The sequence below is a fragment of the Pelobates fuscus genome, chromosome 2, assembly GCF_036172605.1.
Source record: "Pelobates fuscus isolate aPelFus1 chromosome 2, aPelFus1.pri, whole genome shotgun sequence".
Lineage (NCBI taxonomy): Eukaryota > Metazoa > Chordata > Amphibia > Anura > Pelobatidae > Pelobates > Pelobates fuscus.
In genome coordinates this window covers 184,998,990-185,023,079 of record NC_086318.1, presented here as the reverse complement: position 1 = coordinate 185,023,079, position 24,090 = coordinate 184,998,990, and the positions used below count along the sequence as shown (strand labels likewise).

Genomic DNA, 24,090 nt, shown 5'->3' with positions numbered 1-24,090 from the left:
TAAAGAAATCATTTTTTTTCACTGTAATAGAAGATCAGTTAGTTGTCTGCAAGCGTCTGGGTGTCAGGCCTACTTCAGCGTGTGCTCTGCAGACCTGTGCCAGCGTGCTTTGACAGTTGCCAATCATATCTGGTGTCTCTTTAGCGTGCTTTTACAAAGAAAAAAGGTTTCCAGTGTAAGCTAATAGCAGACAGTCAGTGTCCTTCAAGCGGCTCTGTCAGGCCTTCCTTCAGCGTGTGCCCTGCACAACCCTGCCAGCGTGCTTTGACAGTTGCCACTCATATCTTGTGTCTCTATAGCGTGCTTTTACAACCAAAATTTTGTTTCCACTGTAATAGAAGAGCAGTTGCCTGCCTGCCAGCTTCTGTGTGAGGTTCAAATTGGATACTGTGCCTACTTGCCCAGTGCCACCACTCATATCTGTTTTAACAATTGGTTAAGCTTTAGATTTAAAATAAATATTTTTTTTTTCACTCTAATAGAAGAGCAGTTAGTTGTCTGCAAGCGTCTGTGTTTCAGGCCTACTTCAGCGTGTGCTCTGCAGACCTGTGCCAGCGTGCTTTGACAGTTGCCACTCATATCTTGTGTCTCTATAGCGTGCTTTTACAACCAAAATTTTGTTTCCACTGTAATAGAAGAGCAGTTGCCTGCCTGCCAGCTTCTGTGTGAGGTTCACATTGGATACTGTGCCCACTAGCCCAGTGCCACCACTCATATCTGTTTTAACAATTGGTTAAGCTTTAGATTTAAAATAAATATTTTTTTTCACTGTAATAGAAGAGCAGTTAGTTGTCTGCAAGCGTCTGTGTTTCAGGCCTACTTCAGCGTGTGCTCTGCAGACCTGTGCCAGCGTGCTTTGACAGTTGCCACTCATATCTTGTGTCTCTATAGCGTGCTTTTACAACCAAAATTTTGTTTCCACTGTAATAGAAGAGCAGTTGCCTGCCTGCCAGCTTCTGTGTGAGGTTCACATTGGATACTGTGCCCACTAGCCCAGTGCCACCACTCATATCTGTTTTAACAATTGGTTAAGCTTTAGATTTAAAATAAATATTTTTTTTCACTGTAATAGAAGAGCAGTTAGTTGTCTGCAAGCGTCTGGGTGTCAGGCCTACTTCAGCGTGTGCTCTGCAGACCTGTGCCAGCGTGCTTTGACAGTTGCCACTCATATCTTGTGTCTCTATAGCGTGCTTTTACAACCAAAATTTTGTTTCCACTGTAATAGAAGAGCAGTTGCCTGCCTGCCAGCTTCTGTGTGAGGTTCACATTGGATACTGTGCCCACTAGCCCAGTGCCACCACTCATATCTGTTTTAACAATTGGTTAAGCTTTAGATTTAAAATAAATATTTTTTTTCACTGTAATAGAAGAGCAGTTAGTTGTCTGCAAGCGTCTGGGTGTCAGGCCTACTTCAGCGTGTGCTCTGCAGACCTGTGCCAGCGTGCTTTGACAGTTGCCAATCATATCTGGTGTCTCTTTAGCGTGCTTTTACAAAGAAAAAAGGTTTCCAGTGTAAGCTAATAGCAGACAGTCAGTGTCCTTCAAGCGGCTCTGTCAGGCCTTCCTTCAGCGTGTGCCCTGCACAACCCTGCCAGCGTGCTTTGACAGTTGCCACTCATATCTTGTGTCTCTATAGCGTGCTTTTACAACCAAAATTTTGTTTCCACTGTAATAGAAGAGCAGTTGCCTGCCTGCCTGCCAGCTTCTGTGTGAGGTTCACATTGGATACTGTGCCCACTAGCCCAGTGCCACCACTCATATCTGTTTTAACAATTGGTTAAGCTTTAGATTTAAAATAAATATTTTTTTTCACTGTAATAGAAGAGCAGTTAGTTGTCTGCAAGCGTCTGTGTTTCAGGCCTACTTCAGCGTGTGCTCTGCAGACCTGTGCCAGCGTGCTTTGACAGTTGTCACTCATATCTTGTGTCTCTATAGCGTGCTTTTACAACCAAAATTTTGTTTCAACTGTAATAGAAGAGCAGTTGCCTGCCAGCTTCTGTGTGAGGTTCACATTGGATACTGTGCCTATTTGCCCAGTGCCACCACTCATATCTGTTTTGACAATTGGTTAAGCTTTACATTTAAAATAAATATTTTTTTTCACTGTAATAGAAGAGCAGTTGCCTGCCTGCCAGCTTCTGTGTGAGGTTGGATGCCGTGACCATTTGCACAGTCAGTGCCACCACTCATATCTGTTTTAACAATAGCTTAAGCTTTAGATTTTAAAGAAATCATTTTTTTTCACTGTAATAGAAGATCAGTTAGTTGTCTGCAAGCGTCTGGGTGTCAGGCCTACTTCAGCGTGTGCTCTGCAGACCTGTACCAGCGTGCTTTGACAGTTGCCAATCATATCTGGTGTCTCTTTAGCATGCTTTTACAAAGAAAAAAGGTTTCCAGTGTAAGCTAATAGCAGACAGTCAGTGTCCTTCAAGCGGCTCTGTCAGGCCTTCCTTCAGCGTGTGCCCTGCACAACCCTGCCAGCGTGCTTTGACAGTTGCCACTCATATCTTGTGTCTCTATAGCGTGCTTTTACAACCAAAATTTTGTTTCCACTGTAATAGAAGAGCAGTTGCCTGCCTGCCAGCTTCTGTGTGAGGTTCACATTGGATACTGTGCCTACTTGCCCAGTGCCACCACTCATATCTGTTTTAACAATTGGTTAAGCTTTACATTTAAAATAAATATTTTTTTTTTCACTGTAATAGAAGAGCAGTTAGTTGTCTGCAAGCGTCTGTGTTTCAGGCCTACTTCAGCGTGTGCTCTGCAGACCTGTGCCAGCGTGCTTTGACAGTTGCCACTCATATCTTGTGTCTCTATAGCGTGCTTTTACAACCAAAATTTAGTTTCCACTGTAATAGAAGAGCAGTTGCCTGCCAGCTTCTGTGTGAGGTTCACATTGGATACTGTGCCTATTTGCCCAGTGCCACCACTCATATCTGTTTTGACAATTGGTTAAGCTTTACATTTAAAATAAATATTTTTTTTTCACTGTAATAGAAGAGCAGTTGCCTGCCTGCCAGCTTCTGTGTGAGGTTGGATGCCTTGCCCATTTGCACAGTCAGTGCCACCACTCATATCTGTTTTAACAATAGCTTAAGCTTTAGATTTTAAAGAAATCATTTTTTTTCACTGTAATAGAAGATCAGTTAGTTGTCTGCAAGCGTCTGGGTGTCAGGCCTACTTCAGCGTGTGCTCTGCAGACCTGTGCCAGCGTGCTTTGACAGTTGCCAATCATATCTGGTGTCTCTTTAGCATGCTTTTACAAATAAAAAAGGTTTCCAGTGTAAGCTAATAGCAGACAGTCAGTGTCCTTCAAGCGGCTCTGTCAGGCCTTCCTTCAGCGTGTGCCCTGCACAACCCTGCCAGCGTGCTTTGACAGTTGCCACTCATATCTTGTGTCTCTATAGCGTGCTTTTACAACCAAAATTTTGTTTCCACTGTAATAGAAGAGCAGTTGCCTGCCTGCCAGCTTCTGTGTGAGGTTCACATTGGATACTGTGCCTACTTGCCCAGTGCCACCACTCATATCTGTTTTAACAATTGGTTAAGCTTTACATTTAAAATAAATATTTTTTTTTCACTGTAATAGAAGAGCAGTTAGTTGTCTGCAAGCGTCTGTGTTTCAGGCCTACTTCAGCGTGTGCTCTGTAGACCTGTTCCAGCGTGCTTTGACAGTTGCCAATCATATTTGGTGTCTCTATAGCGTGCTTTTAAAACCAAAATTTGTTTTTCACTGTTATAGATTGAATAGCAGTTACTTGTCTTCAAGCGGCTCTGTCAGTCCTTCCTTCAGCGTGTGCTCTGCAGAACTGTTCCAGTGCACATTGCCAATCATATCTGGTCTCACAGTAGCTTGCACGCATAGTACCACTAATCCCCCAAAAAATGACAGGCAGAGGCAGGCCACCCCGCAGGGGCCGTCGTGGTCGTGGTGCTGTGATTCCCTTTTGCCCTAGAATAATGCCCAGTTTTCAGAAGCCACGTACCCTGAACTTGAAAAGTTCTGAGGACTTAGTTGACTGGCTAACACAGGACACCCAATCTTGTACAGCCTCCGCTCTGAACCTTGACGCACCATCCTCCTCCAGCTTAGCTTCAGGCACCTCTCAAGATAGCACTCACCCACCTGCCGCCACCACCAAAACTAGCACCACAGCCGCTTTACTTGGTATGTCAGAGGAGTTATTCACACACCCGTTTGAAGAAATGAGTGATGCGCAACCATTATTGCTAGAGGATGTAGATAACAGGGATATGTCTCAGCATTAAACACATGGAGGTACGGTGTGATGATGATGATGTTGTACCCGCTGCTGCTTCCTTTTCTGAGTTGTCAGATACAAGCAAAGCGGTTGATGATGACGATGCGTCCATGGATGTCACGTGGGTGCCCGCTCGGCAAGAAGAAGAACAGGGCGAAAGTTCAGATGGGGAGACAGAGAGGAGGAGGAGGAGACGAGTTGGAAGCAGGGGGGGGGTCGTCGCAAGGAGCTAGTGGCACAGTCAGACAGCATGCATCGGCACCCGGGGTCAGCCCGACAGCACGCCAATCAACGCATTCTGTGTCCACCACCAGAATGCCGTCATTGCAGAGCTCAGCAGTGTGGCATTTTTTTTGTGTGTCTGCCTCGGACAACAGCGATGCCATTTGCAACCTGTGCCAAAGGAAACTGAGTCGTGGGAGGTCCAACACCCACCTAGGTACAACTGCTTTGCGTAGGCACATGATCTCACATCACAAACGCCTATGGGATCAACACATGAGTACAAGCAGCACGCCTACTCTAAGCCGCCATCCTCCTCCTGGTCCAGCATCTTCAGCCATGTCAACCACTGCTGTCCTTCTTGCCCCCTCTCAACCATCCGCCACTCCGTCTCCCGCCTTGAGCAGTTCCCGCTCATCTGCCCACAGTCATGTGTCTGTCAAGGACATGTTTGAGTGTAAGAAGCCAATGTCACCAAGTCACCCCCTTGCCCAGCGTCTGACAGCTGGCTTGTCCTAACTATTAGCCCGCCAGCTTTTACCATACAATCTGGTTGAGTCTGAGGCGTTCAAAAAATTTGTAGCTATTGGGACACCGCAGTGGAAGGTACCCGGCCGGAATTTCTTTTCACAAAAGGCAATCCCCAACTTGTACTCGATTGTGCAAAAGGAAGTCATGGCATGTCTGGCACACAGTGTTGGGGCAAGGGTCCATCTTACCACTGATACCTGGTCTGCAAAGCATGGTCAGGGCAGGTATATCACCTACACTGCGCATTGGGTAAACCTGCTGACGGCTGACAAGCAAGGAATGCGTGGCATTGCAGAGGAGTTGGTGACACCGCCACGAATTGCAGGCAGTCCTGCTGCCACCTCCTCTACTCCTCCTACTCCATCCTCTTCCATAACCTCCTCGGCTGAGTCCTCTTGTGCCGCTGCTTCTTGCTCCACATCAACGGCACCCCCCCAGCTCCCCAGGTACTATTCCACATCCCTGATACGGCAGTGTCACGCCGTCTTGGGTTTGACTTGCTTGAAAGCAGAGAGTCACACCGGACAAGCACAGGTGGAAAAGTGGCTGACTCCGCAGCAACTGGATATCGGCAAAGTGGTGTGTGACAACGGAAAAAATTTGATAGCGGCATTGAAGTTGGGCAAGTTGACACATGTGCCGTGCATGGCACATGTGTGTAATCTGATCGTACAACGCTTTGTGCATAAGTACACAGGCTTACAGGACGTCCTAAAGCAGGCCAGGAAGGTGTGTGGCCATTTCAGGCGTTCCTACACGGCCATGGCTCACTTTGCCGATATCTAGCGGCGAAACAACATGCCAGTGAGGCGCTTGATTTGCGACAGCCCTACACGTTGGAATTCAACACTCCTAATGTTCGACCCCCTGCTGCAACAAGAAAAAGCTGTTAATGAATATTTGTATGACCGGGGTGCTAGGACAGCCTCTGGGGAGATGGGAATTTTTTTGCCACGTTACTGGACGCTCATGCGCAATGCCTGTAGGCTCATGCGTCCTTTTGAGGAGGTGACAAACCTAGTCAGTCGCAACGAAGGCACCATCAGCGACATCATACCATTTGTTTTCTTCATGGAGCGTGCCCTGCGAAGAGTGCTGGATCAGGCTGTAGATGAGCGTGAAGAGGAAGAGGAAGAGTTGTGGTCACCATCACCACCAGAAACAGCCTTATCAGCATCGCTTGCTGGACCTGCGGCAACGCTGGAAGAGGATTGTGAGGAAGAGGAGTCAGAGGAGGATTGTAGCTTTGAGGAGGAGGAGGAGGAGCAAGACCAAACACAACAGGCATCCCAGGGTGCTCGTTGTCACCTATCTGGTACCCGTGGTGTTGTACGTGGCTGGGGGGAAGAACATACCTTCAATGACATCAGTGAGGAGGAGGAACGGGAAATGAGTAGCTCGGCATCCAACCTTGTGCAAATGGGGTCTTTCATGCTGTCCTGCCTGTTGAGGGACCCTCGTATAAAAAGGCTGAAGGAGAACGACCTGTACTGGGTGTCCACGCTACTAGACCCCCAGTATAAGCAGAAAGTGGCGGAAATGTTACCCAATTACAACAAGTCGGAAAGGATGCACCATTTGCAAAATAAATTAAAAAGTATGCTTTACACAGCGTATAAGGGTGATGTCACAGCACAACGGGAATCTAACAGGGGGAGAGGTGGAAGTCATCCTCCTCCTCCTCCTCCCACGACCACGCCGGCAAGGACAGGATGCTTTAAAGACGTGTTGTTGATGGAGGACATGCGGACCTTTTTAAGTCCTATGCATCGCCACAGCCCTTCAGGATCCACCCTCAGAGAGCGACTCGACCGACAGGTAGCAGACTACCTCGCCTTAACTGCAGATATCGACACTCTGAGGAGCGATGAACCCCTTGACTACTGGGTGTGCAGGCTTGACCTGTGGCCTTAGCTATCCCAATTTGCGATAGAACTTCTGGCCTGCCCCGCTTCAAGTGTCCTGTCAGAAAGGACCTTCAGTGCAGCAGGAGGTATTGTCACTGAGAAGAGAAGTCGCCTAGGTCAAAAAAGTCTAGATTACCTCACCTTTATTAAGATGAATGAGGGATGGATCCCGAAGGGACTGACACTGGGCGATACATTCGATTAAAAAAGGCCTGATGAGATGAGCTGCCTTGGGCTAAAAATGGTCCACACGCTGCTGTATTTTAGCTCTGAATGACGTTTGACTTGCGTGACTTATCCGCCACCAACTAGGGTTCAAGCCGCCATGTTTTAGGGCACTTTCTGCCTGTGAAACAAACATCAATTTTTCTGGCTGCAACAATACCAAATTTTTCAGGCATGTGTACATGCCTAATTTTTAGGCCCACTGGTGCAGCACGGTGGCTTCAAAAGCCAAACCAAAAATTAAAATCCTCCAAGATGGCACCAATATACCAGTGGTCTAAGCATCTTCCCACCTTGGCCTAAAAAGGGGAGGTGATTCAACAATTAAAAATCTCTGCCATTTACACGTCCACTGATAGGAGACGCGGAAGGTATTAAACTGATATGAACAATACTCCACTCCTATCAGTAGGTCCATCCCATTGTGATTTATGCCCCCCACCCACCGCGCAGGGGTGGGGGCCGAGGGGGGAGGACAGTAGGTCACCCCATTGTGATTTATGGCCCCCACCCACCGCGCAGGGGTTGGGGAGGACAGTAGCTCCCCCCAGTGTGTATCAGGGGCTTTGAGGACAGGTGTCAATCCATACCTGCCAAGTGACCCTATGTAGGGGGAACAGTCCCTATTCTGCTCTGTGTCAGTGTGTATCAGGGGTTTTGAGGACAGGTGTCAATCCATATCTGCCAAGTGACCCTATGTAGGGGGAACAGTCCCTATTCTGCTCTGTGTCAGTGTGTATCAGGGGTTTGGAGGACAGGTGTCAATCCATATCTGCCAAGTGACCCTATGTAGGGGGAACAGTCTCTATTCTGCTCTGTGTCAGTGTTTATCAGGGGTTTTGAGGACAGGTGTCAATCCATATCTGCCAAGTGACCCTATGTAGGGGGAACAGTCTCTATTCTGCTCTGTGTCAGTGTGTATCATGGTCTCTGTGGACGGTGAACAGTCTCTATTCTGCTCTGTGTCAGTGTGTATCAGGGGTTTTGAGGACAGGTGTCAATCCATATCTGCCAAGTGACCCTATGTAGGGGGAACAGTCTCTATTCTGCTCTGTGTCAGTGTGTATCAGGGATCATTAGGATAGGTGTCAATCCATATCTGCCAAGTGACCCTATGTAGGGGGAACAGTCCCTATTCTGCTCTGTGTCAGTGTGTATCAGGGGTTTTGAGGACAGGTGTCAATCCATATCTGCCAAGTGACCCTATGTAGGGGGAACAGTCTCTATTCTGCTCTGTGTCAGTGTGTATCAGGGGTTTTGAGGACAGGTGTCAATCCATATCTGCCAAGTGACCCTATGTAGGGGGAACAGTCTCTATTCTGCTCTGTGTCAGTGTGTATCAGGGGTTTTGAGGACAGGTGTCAATCCATATCTGCCAAGTGACCCTATGTAGGGGGAACAGTCTCTATTCTGCTCTGTGTCAGTGTGTATCAGGGGTTTTGAGGACAGGTGTCAATCCATATCTGCCAAGTGACCCTATGTAGGGGGAACAGTCCCTATTCTGCTCTGTGTCAGTGTGTATCAGGGGTTTTGAGGACAGGTGTCAATCCATATCTGCCAAGTGACCCTATGTAGGGGGAACAGTCTCTATTCTGCTCTGTGTCAGTGTGTATCAGGGCTGGGCTTTGAGGACAGGTGTCAATGTTAGGTGATTTCTGCCCTTTATGGATTAAAAGCAGACTCTGCATCAACTGTGCAATTTTCCATGGGAGTTTTGCCATGGATCCCCCTATGGCATGCCACAGTCCAGGTGTTAGTCCCCTTGAAACAACTTTTCCATCACTATTGTGGCCAGAAAGAGTCCCTGTTGGTTTTAAAATTCGCCTGCCCATTGAAGTCAGGGTTCGCGACAACACTACTTGCCAGTTATGGAGTGGCAGAACCCCCTCTTTATTGGTGAAAAGAATGCTGTGCCAAAAGGACTTGTGGTATTAAAATAAATTAAAGGGACACTATAGTCACCCATACCACTTCAGCTCAATGAAGTGGTCTGGATGCCGGGTCCCTCTAGGGTTAACCCTGCCTGATGTAAACATAGCAGTTTCAGAGAAACTGCTATGTTTACATTTGGGCTTAAGCCAGCCTCTAGTGGCTGTCTTCCGGACAGCCACTAGAGGTGCATCTGCGACGCTGGAGGCATTTAATACCACCATCACACAGAGCGTCCATAGGAAAAGCATAGGAAAAGCACAGACGGGGGAGCTGACATCGGCGGGGGAGGAGAGGTAATGGTGCCCGGCGGTGGAAGAAGGTGAGTAACTGAAGAGGTTTTAACCCTTTCAGTGCCATAGTAGGGGGACCCTGAGGGTGGGGGCACCCTCAGGGTACTATAGTGTCCGGAAAACCGATGGGTTTTTCTGACACCATAGTGATCCTTTAACTTTATTGTTTAAAATTACAAATACAAAATCTCCCAATAGGAGGTAAAAGTAACAATTCTAATAGACAAAATATACTGTCCTCGGGGTCTTGGAGACGTGTTTCGCCTGGTGTACAGACTTTTTCAATCGATTGGATCGATAATTATTGGAGAACCCACAGAGTGCTATAGCTGCTAACATAATATAGCTTTTAACTTATCATTAAGGACCTTTTTTTTTACAAACAAAGAAAATCTTTTTTGATTTTAATACATTAATCTATTTTAAGTTATTAATATTTGGTTTCACTTAATGTGTAAATATTATTATTGGCAAAACTGTGAAACGCGTTTTCTTCCATGTTTTCCCATTTTTTACATTTTATTCAGATTAAGAAAGCCTCAAATTACAGAGGCTTCTCTGGTTTTTTTAAATTCTTTATTTTTCGCAGTCAACTTGTGATAGACATTGCGTGTAACATATATTCTTCAAAGCGTAACAGTTTGATCAACAATTTACATGCATTTGTTAGGGTATCATTGTTGCCTGCAATTTTTATTGTTAATAGTAAAGTGGCTCGTTACCGCCGTATACATGCCTCAAGTATTTGCTGTAATAGGTGTAGATGTCTAAGGCATGTATGGCTGTGTGTTTGCAAAAAGTGAAGGGTTAACTGGTGTGTACCTAGAGCGGACTGGACGCTATGTGAATGCAGCTCCACAGGGTTGAGTGGGTGTATGTGGATACTAGCATGGACTTGGGGTGGGAGGTAGGTGGTATTTAAGGAGCTAGTGTTCCCGGGGTAATCCCAGTCATGGCACGCTTTGGCCTGAAAGGTAGCAGAGGCGGGTAAGGTCCTTTCCTGCAATTATTGCATAGCTTAGTATATAACGTGGTATTTAAGTGGTGCATAAACAAAGGGAAATACAACAATAACTGTAAACTTATGCTTCGTCAGATGTGCAAATGCAAGAGACTGGCCCCATGAGGAGCCTGAGCCCTAAGATATAAAAAGGTAAGAGTTAAGTAAAAATATAAATAATCGCCAGAGTCAAGTAATCGCCCGGCTGGGTAAGTTTTGATTCACCGGGATGAACGGGATAGTGTTAGCTGGATCCCATGCTGTCGGTGCAGGCGCTGCAGTGTGGTTCAGGCCTAGAGTGGTCAGGGTCGCCTCAATCTCCGATGCCTCTGCCACCTTGAGCTCCGGGTTCTGATGTTGAATGATTAGGAAGCGTGTCGGGCCCCAGCGGTATTTGATACCCTTTGATGATAATATGGATGTGAGGGGGTGCAGTGTTTTCTTCCACTGTGGGGTCGGACAAGAGAGATCGGAGTAAAAGGTAATGTCCATTTCCTCGAACCGGAACGGGGGTTTTCCTCTTATTGCGCTCATGATGGCTGCCTTGTCCTGGCCATTTTGGAATTTGACCAGTAGGTCGCTGGTGTTGGAGGCGGTGGCTGATGGAGGCTTGGGGAGACTGAACATCCCATCCAGTGTGATGCCCCTTGCTTGTTTGGGAGGTAGAAGGGCTGTAAATAACCTGCGCAGAAAGTGTGGTAGTTCTGCCTGGGTAATACTGTCTATGAGACCCCTAATTTTCAGGTGTTTTCACCTTCTTTATCCTCCATGGCTGCAAGCTGGTGGCTCAGCATGTTGTGAGCTGTGGTAAGGGTGCCAATCTGTTTCTGTAACTCCAGAATGTGTGCTGCATGTGTTGTGGTGGTCTGTTCAACTGCGTTCAGGCGCCCATTGAACCCCTTAAAGTCTTCTCTAACCTGTGAGATTTCTGATGAGAGGTTTTTATCGGAGATCCTCCAGGAGGCTGGTAAGTATTTCCGTGGTGAGCGGTGATGGCCCTTTGTCTGCTGGCTGGGCAGGCTTTGGTGGCTTTATTCTCAGCTCCTCCATATTGTGGAGAGAGTAGTCTTCCGATACGTCAGAGAAATCTCCCTGGTCCACCGCCATGTCAGATCTCCCTGCACCAGGCGGCCCTCTCAGGAGGTCGCTGATATCGGCGCAGAATCTGGGTCGATCCGGTCGGTGATTTTTAGTTTTTCTCACCATCTTCTGGTAATACCTTCTGGTACTTTTTGGGGGGAATACACCCCGTGTTTCAGCTTATTTTAGGCGTTTTTCGTGCACGGCTGTCGGAGCTCAGGGAGTTTGCGACCGTTGCGGCTGAGAGCTAGCTTCTGTGTTTTAATGTGGTTCAGAAGTTGGATATTTGCATCTGTCCTTAAAGGGCTTTGCTTATTCACTTCATTTATTTGTTCCTATATTCACTCTCTTCTCACTTTCCACTGCCAAATCACTGTTAACATTTTGCTGCTGTCAAATTCAAACAGGTTTTGAGAAAAAGACAGAGGGTCTGTATTATATCTACTATTATATTCTGCATTGGTTATGGTATTTTGAGTATTTGGTGATGATTTGAATATCTATAAAACATTAACTGTTATTGCATTTCTGATCTAATACAACAATGATTATCAAACCTTTTCAGCCCAAAGCACACATCAACAATAGAATAATTTCCAAGCATACCTGTTTTTTTTTTTTTTTTTTTTACTTATTACTGTCATCAGCAGCTTATAAATGTCACATATACCTAAAATCTCACTAGAGATATATATGCACGATTACAGCCATTTTAACCCATTATTAATTTTATTAATTAATTATTAACTGTGAATTTCAATTTTAATGATGATGGATTAAAAAATAAAATGTATTGAGTGCATTCAATTAATTCAACCCTGAAATCACTGTGCATATGGTACACTTTGAGATGGCTTAAGACACACAATGTGCCACAGCAAATCTCTGCTATAGAACACTTATTGCACTCCCCCATCCCAGTGATAGAAATAATATTTTCAAAGATACATTTACCATTTGGTTCTTGCATTGCAGCTTTACTGGAACTATCTATGAAAATCTAGCACAGTATTGCACAGTATATACACTGATCAGCCACACCATTAAAATTCCTTGCATTATATCAAGTGCTCTTGTGCTCCTTAAACAGCTTTGATGTGTTAAGGCATTGACTCTACAAGACCTCCTGGGATATCTGGCAGCAAGATGTTAGCAGCAGATCTTTTAAGTCCTTCAAGTTGTGAGGTAGGGCACACATGGATTGGATTTAATGTTCCAGAAAATCCCACAGATGTTCAGTTGGATTGAAATCTGGGTATGACAACCAGAGTTTTTTTTCCACTTTCCACAAGGTTTTTGATCCACCAGGTAGGGAAAGAAGCACAGATAGAGCTCTGATGAGAGTCAAACATTGAAACAAATCGATAGCCAACTATTCTATTAATTTGCACACTTGCATTTGTGGTTGATTGGAGAAATAGTGGTTTGGTATCTGTATACATGGAAGGGGTGAACTATAACATTCTAGATGAGGTGACAAAATACATGTACAGAGGAATAGAGTAACACATCTTGCTGTAGCTGTAACTCACAGGGTCACAATTCCTGATACTATCAAACTCTTAACTCAAGCAGTTAGGGGCAGCCAAATTAAAAGAGGCAGATAAACAATATAGGAGAAAAGAGGGGCTCTGCATGTATTGTGGAAATGAAAGGCAGCTCAGAATTGATTGTCCGGTGCATCCAGGAAACTCACACTCAAGGTCACATAGGTGAGAGGCATTTAGATGTGACAGAATCGATTGCTTCTACCTTTTGCCTTGTCTTGGAAAAAGAATTCAACTTTTGATTGATTCAGGAGCAGCTAATAATTTTATAAACAAAGGTTTTGTTTAGATCTATGCAAGGGGATACCCTTGGTCAATCAAGCCATCGTAGACCCTTGTACTGTTTTAACACATGAGATTGAGTATCTGGATCTGCGTTTTGCTTTATTGCACACAGAGAGATTGTGTTTCCAGATAATTTCATCTCCCTCTTCTCCAATAGCTCTGGGTTAACTATGGTTATGTTTACATAACCCCAATGTTGATAGGAGAGTGGGGCAAATTATCACTTGAAGCTCTCTATGCCAGGAGAAGTGTGTAACTAAGGTTACACCTTTGCATTTTATTAACATTCCTACTGCTCTACTCATTAATCACTGATACCCCCTTACATCTGTTTTTATAAGAAGGAGGCAGATAAGCTACAACCATAGACACCTAAACCACCCCAGGAGAATAAAATCATGAAGGAGTATATGAAGGAGTTATTGGGAAAAGGGTTTATACGTGGGTGTTCTTCTCCGGCAGGGGCTGGTTTCTACGTGGGTGTTCTTCTCCGGCAGGGGCTGGTAGGTGTCTACGGCCCTGCATAATCAATAAAGGACTAAATATAATCACAATAAAGAATGATATACCCTATCCCCTTAGTCACAGAATTGTTTGACAGACTAAAAGGGGCTACTGTGTTTACTAAATTAGATCTTAGGGGTGCGTACAACGTGGATATAAATTAAAGAGGGACATAAATGGAAAACCACATTCAATACTAGAAGCAGACATTACTAGCATGCCGTCCTGTCTACTAGTCTCTGTAATGCTCCTGTAGTATTCTAAGATTTTATTAACCCCTTAACGCCGTTACGGCGTTCTATGCCGCCCCGCATTAAAAGGGTCCTGTGTACTCACCTCTGCCGCGATCCTCTTCTGGAGGGCTGCCTGACAGCCCAGACAGCCCTCCCCGGCAAACAAAGCCCCCGGAGGCCATGTGATCGCTCTCAAAGAGAGCCCCCTATAGCTGGCCCCCTATAGCTGGCTGTGGATCTGCCAGCAGGGGGACTGTCTAAAATGTCAGACAGTCCCCCTGCTGGTAGGAGGTGTAAAAAAAAAAAAAAAAAAAATGACATGTTTTAAATAAATTAAATGTATTTATATATATATTTATATATATATATATATATATATATATATATAATATGTATATATATCATATATATAATATATATATACATATTATATATATGTAACGTCATACAAAGTGTGTTTTAATATTAATATAAGTATATATATATATATATTATTATTATTAAAATACACTTAGAATGATGTTACATATATATAATATGTATATATATATTATATATATATAATAGATATATACACATATATTATATATATATACGTATAATTACAATAATAAATAAATAAATAAAATAAATAAATAAAATATTTTTTTTTAATTAAAATAAATTATATATACATATGTAATTTCATTCTAACTGTATTTTGTTATTAGTATATATATAGTGGTAACAAAATACACTTAGAATGACATTCTATATATATCTATCTATATATAAAATACAAATAACCACAAATATATATATATAGATAAATACATATAATTACATAAAAGATTACATTAGTATACCCGTAGAGTTTAAATACCTATAAATGCATATATATTAAAATTCTACATGTATTTTTAAGTAATTTTTTAACATAATTATGTGTTTTGATTAATTCAAATTTGATTGACATGCCTGACAACACAGGGAGATAGTGCAGAGAATTTAATTCGTAAGCACTATATTTGACCCTGTTACTCTCCAAGACACCATAAAACCTGTACATAGGGGGTACTGGTTTACTCTGGAGACTTCACTGAACTCAAATATTAGTGTTTCAAACTGGTAAATTGTATTACAACGATGATATTTTAAGTAAAAGTGATGTTTTTTGCATTTTTTACAAACAAACGTCACTTTTATGGACTATATTATTGTTGTAATATGTTTTACGGTTTTAAAACACTAATATTTGTGTTTAGTGAAGACTCCCGAGAATAACAGTACCCCCCATGTACAGGTTTTATGGTGTTGGAAAGTTAGAGAGTCACATATAAGGCTTGCATTTCATTTTTTTGACATTGAAATTTGCCAGATTGGTTATGTTGCCTTTGAGAGCGTATGGTAGCCCAGGAATGAGAATTACCCCCATGATGGCATACCATTTGCAAAAGTAGACAACCCAAGGTATTGCAAGTGGGGTATGTCTAGTCTTTCTTAGTAGCCACTTAGTCACAAACACTGGCCAAATATTCGTTTTTTGCTTTTTTCACACAAAAACAAATATGAACGCTAACTTTGGCCAGTGTTTGTGACTAAGTGTCTACTAAAAAAAAACTAAACATACCCCACTTTCAATACCTTGGGTTGTCTACTTTTTCAAATGGTATGCCATTATGGGGGTAATTCTCATTCCTGGGCTACCACACCGTCTCAAAGGTAACATTACTAATCTGGCAAATTTCAATGTGAAAATGGAACGTTCTATATTTGACCCTGTAACTTTCCAAAACACCATAAAACCTGTTAATGGGGGGTACTGTTGTACTCGTGAGACATCGCTGATTACAAATATGTGCATTTTTTGCAGTAAAAAACAGTATTATGACATTCACAGCTAAAATGTCAGACGGAAATACAAATTTAAATAAAAAATCTTTTCTCACATTTTTTTTATTTTATTTATAATAAATTATGTTCCATATATGAATAGTTAATGATAAATTAAAGCCCTGTTTCTCCTGAACAAAATGATATATAATGAGGGGGCGGAGCTACGACACAGAACTGAACGGTCGCAAGCTTGAAGTGCTCCGTAGACAGAGGCCTATCAATCGAGTCAATACCGACCCCAGCCTCAATCAAATCGATCATAACCGGACCCCCGACAACACACATAGGCATGGGTCGAAAAATAAAAAAACAGAGGCCAGACAAGCCGAAACCAGGCACCAGTATCGGTGATCTGTGGAGACAGGCACATGGCGCCTCGATGCCTAAGATGGCCGCCTATATGGAAGAAAGTTCAGATTTCTCGGACGACCAAAGTTTGGAGCCCGTGGACCCCCACCCACCTGCTACTCGTAAACCGAATCGGAACCCGACACCGGTAACCGCTAAACCGTATTCCACACCAGTCACCAAGGCCGACATGCAGGAACTGCTGGCGGGCCTGCGGAAAGATATCCAAATGGACATGGCGACGTTCCGTCAGGAGCTACAGGGACTAACGGGTTGCATAAGCACAGTGGAAAATGACTCACACAATGCACAGGCACACATCACCCAACTGCAACGAGAGGTTCACGAGCTGCAGAGACAACAAACCGCAGCAGAGCGCCGGTTTGCGGCAATGGAGGATTCCAGGCGTAACAACAACCTGAAAATCAGGGGAATAACAGAATCAATTCCTGACGCGGAGCTGCCGCATTTCCTCAGACGGCTATTAAATGCAACCCTGCCCCCTAAACAGGCGAAAGCGGTGATACCAGTTGATCTGTACCGGATCCCGAAACCAACAAAGGCACCTGTCACAGCCCCACGAGATCTGATCGTCCGATTTCAATCAGGACACGACAAGGCTACGGTACTGGGAGCCCTAAAGGGTAAAACCCCCTACAGCTTTGAAAGCCTAACACTAACCTTTTTCATAGACTTATCAGGAAGCACCTTGGCATGGCGCAAAACATTACAGCCATTCACAGTACTCCTTAGGGACCGGGGCATAACATATAGGTGGAAAGGATCGCGTACCCTAGCAGTCCTCCACGGTAACACCCCCCACCTTGTCCAGACCTTTGAGGAGGCAGCGGCCATCTTAGAGACTCTGGGTCTCCCACGAGACTCCCTGACCGGCAGTGAGCAGAGGACAGCGATCACGACGCATGTCTGGGACCCGGCCGGCACAGTCCCATTCGTACCGCGAGTACCTTCGGCAGATACCTACAGGGCAGCCACTACCTGACCTCCAGCGGCCGGACTTTATGGGGAACCCCATACCAACCTCCTGCTATAATATCACGGACTCACAACAAATGCAGTCTAACATTTATTTTTCCGTTACCTTTGTTGCACTTTCTGTTATAGGTCCTGCCTCCACTAGGCCACCCTCACCCAGGAACTGCCATTGTGCCCACGGCACACCCCTTAGATCATAGGGCGACATACCATACCTCTACGGGTACGGCACACCACAAGTATAGAGCCCCCGAACCCTGGATACCGTTCCGTATCGCTTCCCAGCGAAAAAACAGTAAACTAAGCTTATAGGTTATTCACGACATACATCGTCCTACCTAACTTACCTAGACTAACATACCGAAATGCATAGGCAGTGCCTTTACATAGCTTAACCCTGCCCACCAATCCTACTTTAGGGCTAGCGCCTATTCAGCAGGATTTCTAATGTATATAGTTTGTTGTTCATAGTTTCAGGCCTGCATACATCTGACATGCACCAACTCTTGCCATGATGCCCGACAAGCTCCACATCACACTAGTAACGTACGGCGCCCAGGTTGACAGATGGGTAGCCAATGATTTTAACGGGTACTTCGAGGTATCATGACATGAATCTAGAGACCCAAAAACACACGTTGCTGAGCAACACACCTTGGTTACCCAATATAAACTAGCTAGGCAAACACCAACCACACATTACGAAGTTATTATAGAGTTTTTCCAAGTATGCTGCACACATAACTACTTATGGCTACCTGATTGCTTAAATCTTTGACCACAACACCTAACCACTTTAACTTTGGCACACATTAGAAAAACTGAATTTGCCCATAACTTAAAAATGTGCATGCTTTTCCCTGCCAATGTTCTGATTGTTTACAAATGTGTACGCTGTTGTGGCGTTTTTGATGATGATGTGTACTCACCTGCACAACAAAAATAAAGAATTACAAAAAAAAAAAAATGATATATAATAAGTGTGGGTGCACTTAATGTGACAGAGGTGAATTACGGGTGAACAGACATATAGCGCAAATTCCAGTTTTTGTTTACGTTTTGTTTTGATCAGAACGTGCACTATTGACTCCGTCCTGAAGGGGTTAATGTTGCCATATACATTCATTTGTGATTGTGTACTTAGATCATATTCTGATTCATTCATCTGATCTTTGTACAATTTATTGCAAACACTTCTTACTAATGGCAACTACTGTAAATTGGAAAAGTGTCTGTTCATGGGTTACATGATATCTGCTTCTGGATTCAGAATGGTCATTAAGTAGTTGTCAGCAGTAAGCAGTAGAGTGGCCATTTCTTCAAGGTTTGAAACTGATAAAAAGATTAATTGGTTTTGCCAACTATACAGAAGATTCACCAAGAAATACTCAAATAAACAAGTAATATGCATATCCTCAATAAATGTTTCAGCCCCATCTGTGCCTTTCTTATGAGATTATATATATATATATTGTTTTTATAATTTGGATTTTTGAAGTTGAGGTTTTTTTGGCCTGTAATTTTGTCTCTCATTAATTTTTGTGACTTTTTTCAGCTACTCCCATACCTTCAAACCAACCTCACTGGATTTAAGCAACTTGAAATCCTAAACTTTAGGAAGGGGAGCGTGATTATAAACAGCAAGTTGAAGTTTGCTAAATCTGTGCCCTACAATGTTACAGAAGCTGTGCATTGTGTTTTGGAAGATTTCTGTAATACTGCGGCAAAACGTCTAAATCTAGAGATTGACAGCTATTCTCTGGACATTGAACCAGGTAAGGTCATGCAATTCACATATATAACCACAGCAGCTCTCAAGATACAGTATAAAAAAAAAATCTTTATACGTCACAATAAAAATGAAACCATGAATGCAGTCACATGGGCTTCTTGAATGTATCCACAACAATATTACCAAAATTAACAAAAATTAAATAGCAATTTTACAAAATGTGTAAAGAGACATACACTAAACAGGTGGTCAATAGAGGACTACCTTAGAAATTATGACAGCAAGCTGCAAAATATCACATTCCGGCTCACAGCCTCTGTCAAGGGTAAAGCACCATCTCATAAACATCGTTATATAGTATAAGTCGATAATCACATGTGGGAAAACCAATTATGACTAACCAAATTGAACAATCAGTGTACTGTAAAATATATACATTAAATATATATATATATATATATATATATATATATATATATATATATATATATATATATATATATATATATAACAATATATGTTGATTTTTTTGTTTACTGCTCCTCCTTTCTTTACACTAGTGGTCACTCCTCAACATTTAGTGGCTTCCCCTAACCACCAATCTTCTTTTTTGAAGGGGTAGGTGGGCACTGTCGGAACTCCAAATTCTGAAACAAACAAAACAGTTCATCTAATGTCCATTTAGATTGTTTTGTAATTCAACCATAGATCAAGGTTTCAGATGAATTGCCCATCACTGCAAAATTTTGACGACTTGTAATTCATTTAAAACTGAATGCCAAGTCTAGAAACTACCTTTATGAAGACATAAGAAAAAAATGTAAATGCCCTTGACCTGATTACAGACCATATAAAAGAGGTGAAAAGGCGCACACAATGAATTTGATTGTCTCCTGTAGTTAAAAAACCTATATGACATAAAAAAGAAATATCATAGTGCAGTATGTATGTACAAAAATAGATCAGGAGAGGGGGTGTTGGAAAAACTCTTTCCAGTTGGCTCTAAATTGTGGAGGCATCAAACAGAAAACCTTGCTTCAGGTAAGCATGGGTCTCAGAGAAAGACTTGCAGTTACACCTTGTTTCAGGTTAATTGAGGTTTCAAAGGTAGCTGGATGGTAGCAGCATAAAATATATCAGGAATCAAAATAATAAGGTAAAAATAACATTTATTAATATATACTTTAAAACAAATTAGAATAAAGCATAATATAGCAGCACACCATGTTTCAACTGTTAAACAGTCTTCATCGGGTGTATATGTACATTTAAAAACAAGTATTGTATATATACCCTTCCTTTTACTCTAAATTGGAATTCCACACAAATTTAATTGACAAGGGAAAGCTTATGTTTCCCTATATGTAAATAGGCAGTAAGCAATTCAGAATATAGAGGTTGTGTATTTCTAAATTCTGTGTAATTGCCAGTCCCAAGATGGAGTAGTTCTCATTAACCACTGTAGGTGTAGTCTTTTTTTTTTGTGAGGAGGGGCTATTTGCCCAATCCAGGACATGTAACCTCTCACGACCTCTCCCAAACATGGAGATGCATCTGCTACTCCCCCTCAAATCCGTCCCACCTCCGTCTGCCTCCACCAACATGGAGTCACTTCTGCTTCCTTGTCCATTCCGGCAAACTCCCCTCAAAAGAAACGGAGGTGACGCTAGCTGGGTAGCTTGTCATGATTACACCTGGCATACACCCATGTAAACTTCTTTATTTTATTCCTGCTTTATAAAATTGTTAATATTTGAAGTGAATCCTCTATCACATCGTACCAAATAAAATATTTAATGCTTACATTAATGGATATTTTTTAAAATAGTAAAATTTGTAAAGCATTTTAATTTATTATGATAAATAATATTAAAAAGATGTGTATTGGGAATATAATTACTAAGATATGGGCCAATTCATACATATGTTGACAACGTGTACTGCTCAGGCTGACATGTGAGAGTAAATTAAATAATCACTGGATGGGAACAGAAGACTTTTAGAATTGGATAAGATTTTTTAGATATTTTCTTCTGCTTTCATATTCTTTGTGTTTTTACGCTGTCGTGCACAGTGTCAGAGATTAATCTTTAATTTATTTGGTCCATAGGGACCTTAATTTGCTCAAAGCTGTTGTTATTTATTTTTATTATCCTGAGCTCATCTCTTGTTTGATATAAGTGTAATCCAAGAGCTGTTTGAGGTGTTCAGCCTTTGGTAAAGAGTAAAATCCTTCAAAGGAGTTATTTAAATAAAGTACATTATTATCCGATAATGAATGCTAATCTTTAATGCTAATGTGAATAATGCTAACATTGAATAACCATCCTAAACAATCAACGAGTGGTGTCCTTACATAACCTTTTCAAAAAATTAAATAAGAAATCTAAATGAATCATTGGTGATCTAATTGGAGATTTAAGTTCAGAATAATTAGCTGTACTAAGAGCAGGGCCGGTGCAAGGATTTTTGGGTACATAGGCGAAGATGAATTTTTCCGCCCCCCCTCCTCTAAAATTAACATCTTCACCTATGTGCCTCCTAACCAGCCCCTCCCTCTTCCCTGTCCCTTAGTGTTCCTCTCCCCCCCCCCCCTCTTTTCCCTGTCCCTTGGTGTTTCTCTCCCCTCCCCTCTCTGTCCCTTGGTGCGGTCACACTCCCCTTCCTGGTGTGCATCCTACCTGTCTTGTAGCGTTGCGGAGCAGATCCTCTACAGGAGCTTCAGTTTTCTGTACCTGCCTGGACTGACAGGAAGTGCTCTCTCAGTGAGCACTTCCTGTCAGTCTGGCCGGGTACAGGAAACAGAAGCTCCTGTACTGCGCTCCGCTCCGCCACGCTATACTCAGTGGTGTATACACACTAACAGCCACACACACTCAATGACAAACACACAGACGTCACTGACAGACACAGACTCACTGATCTGACACATATTCATTCACAGACACACACTCAATCACAAACATACTCTCACTGATTTGACAGACACTCACAAACACACACTGATAGACACACTCACACTGACAAAACACACTCATACACTGACAGACACACACATTCATACAATCATTCACAGACACACACACACTCACTCAGAAATGCATAAACACACTCACACTTACAGACACACACTCACAGACAAACACATACACACACAGACACACACTCACACATACACACACTCACACATACACACACACACACACTCACAGACAAACACATACACAGACACACATACTCACAGACAAACACATACACAGACACACACTCACAGACAAACACAAACACATACACAGACACACACACACACACACACTCACAGACAAACACATACACAGACACATACACATACACACACTCACACTCACACATACACACACACTCACAGACAAACACATACACATACACACACACTCACAGACAAACACATACACAGACACACACTCACAGACAAACACATACACACACTCACACATACACACACTCACAGACAAACACATACACAGACACAAACACTCACAAACACATACACAGACACACACTCACAGACAAACACTCACACATACACTTTCAGACACACACAATATATTAATAATATCCACCCAGCCTCCCTACCTGGAGAGCTGGCGTGGATCTGTCCCTGGGGTCCAGTGGGGCTTCAGTGCAGCGGGCGGCAGCGTTCTAATGAGAGGCGGCGAGGGAGCTCTAACCTGTCTGCTCTGCTCCCTCGCGGGCTGTCTACAGATGCCGGGAGCCGGAATATGACGTCATATTCCGGCTCCCGCAGAATCAGCAAACGGCGCGCGAGGGAGCAGAGCAGACAGGTTAGAGCTCCCTCGCCGCCTCTCATTAGAACACTGCCGCCCGCCGGGGGTCCAGAAGGTGACCTGGCAGGAGGGAGCGCTTCCCTCCTGCCGGTCACTTAAATCTGGCGTCCCCAGAGCCGGTGCGCCCTAAGGCGGCCGCCTGTGCTGCCTTATGGACACGCCGGCCCTGACTGTTAAAGGGACGCTATATTCACCAAAATAAATTTAGCCTCATGCCATTTAGGAGTCAAATCACTTTTTGTTTTAAACCCTAGGCATTACCCCTGCATGTGACTTTCACAGCTTTCCTAAACACTTCCTGTAATGAATAATCTAATATTTACACTTCCTTTATTACAAATTCTGTTTAATTCAGAATATCTTATCTCCCGCTCTGCTAATCACTTGCAATACCCCATCAGGTGCCTCCTTTATCTAATTAAAGTTAAATTTACAGAGCAATAGATACAAACTTTTAAAGTAAGTTACATCTGATTTAAAATGAAACCATATTGTTTTCATGCAGGCTGTGTCATAATGGGTGCATTATCATAAACAAATCTGATTTAACTCTCAAATGGCATTGACGTGAGATGTGAAACTTCAGAGGCATGATCTGTAAACTAAAACTGAGCAAATAAGTTATCAGTCAAAGGGAAAGCTCTGACCAATAGCTAAGGAGGGGTTACAGGGGTAGTATAGGGCTTAACCCTAAATATATAACTATCAAAAAGGAAAGGAAGTGAGGAAAGCTCCTCGTAGAAACGGGGTCCTTAATCTCACAACCACTACCCCCAATTTCAGTGTCAAAACAGTTAAAACCAAAAATAACAAAAGCTTTAATAGAACACAAATTTTATCAAATAAACACACCTACTTTATCACCCCAAAATGTGAGGATTAAAAGCAAAAAAAATGATAAAAAGCGACTGTAAATATAAACTGGCAGAACAGTGCGGCAGAGAACCTTATGGGGTACAAGCAGCAACAACAGTCACATAGATGCAACTGGTATATGAAACATCTAAACAAAGTTGCAATTGTGAGGAAACGTAGTTGCTGACAAGACCTCCCATGGAACTTCAGCCTATCTGTAATTAGTTTATGCCAGGAGACAGCAAAAGAGAGAGGGATTCTCCCAATTAAAGCAGTCCTAGGGAAAGCCAGGGTCTGGGTTTCCCTATAGCGACTTCCGATATTCCTAAGGTGTGTATGCTTATCTGTTGCCAGTTATCAAAATACCTGGTATATCTAGTGCCACCAAAGGAAAATAAATCAAAAGGATAGCGAGATCAGAAGTAGAGGAAACAAAGTA

General features: G+C 43.0%; 1 protein-coding gene across 2 annotated transcripts in view; it reads left to right on the top strand.

The window, feature by feature from the left end:
• The window catches only part of IMPG1 (interphotoreceptor matrix proteoglycan 1), a 500,344-nt gene that overhangs the window by 381,356 nt on the left and 94,898 nt on the right, over positions 1 to 24,090 (top strand). For both annotated transcript variants that reach the window (XM_063443013.1, XM_063443012.1), the window contains exon 14: positions 18,793 to 19,012. In XM_063443013.1, the coding sequence (XP_063299083.1) occupies positions 18,793 to 19,012 (220 nt within the window). The remainder of the gene's footprint in view (positions 1 to 18,792; positions 19,013 to 24,090) is intronic.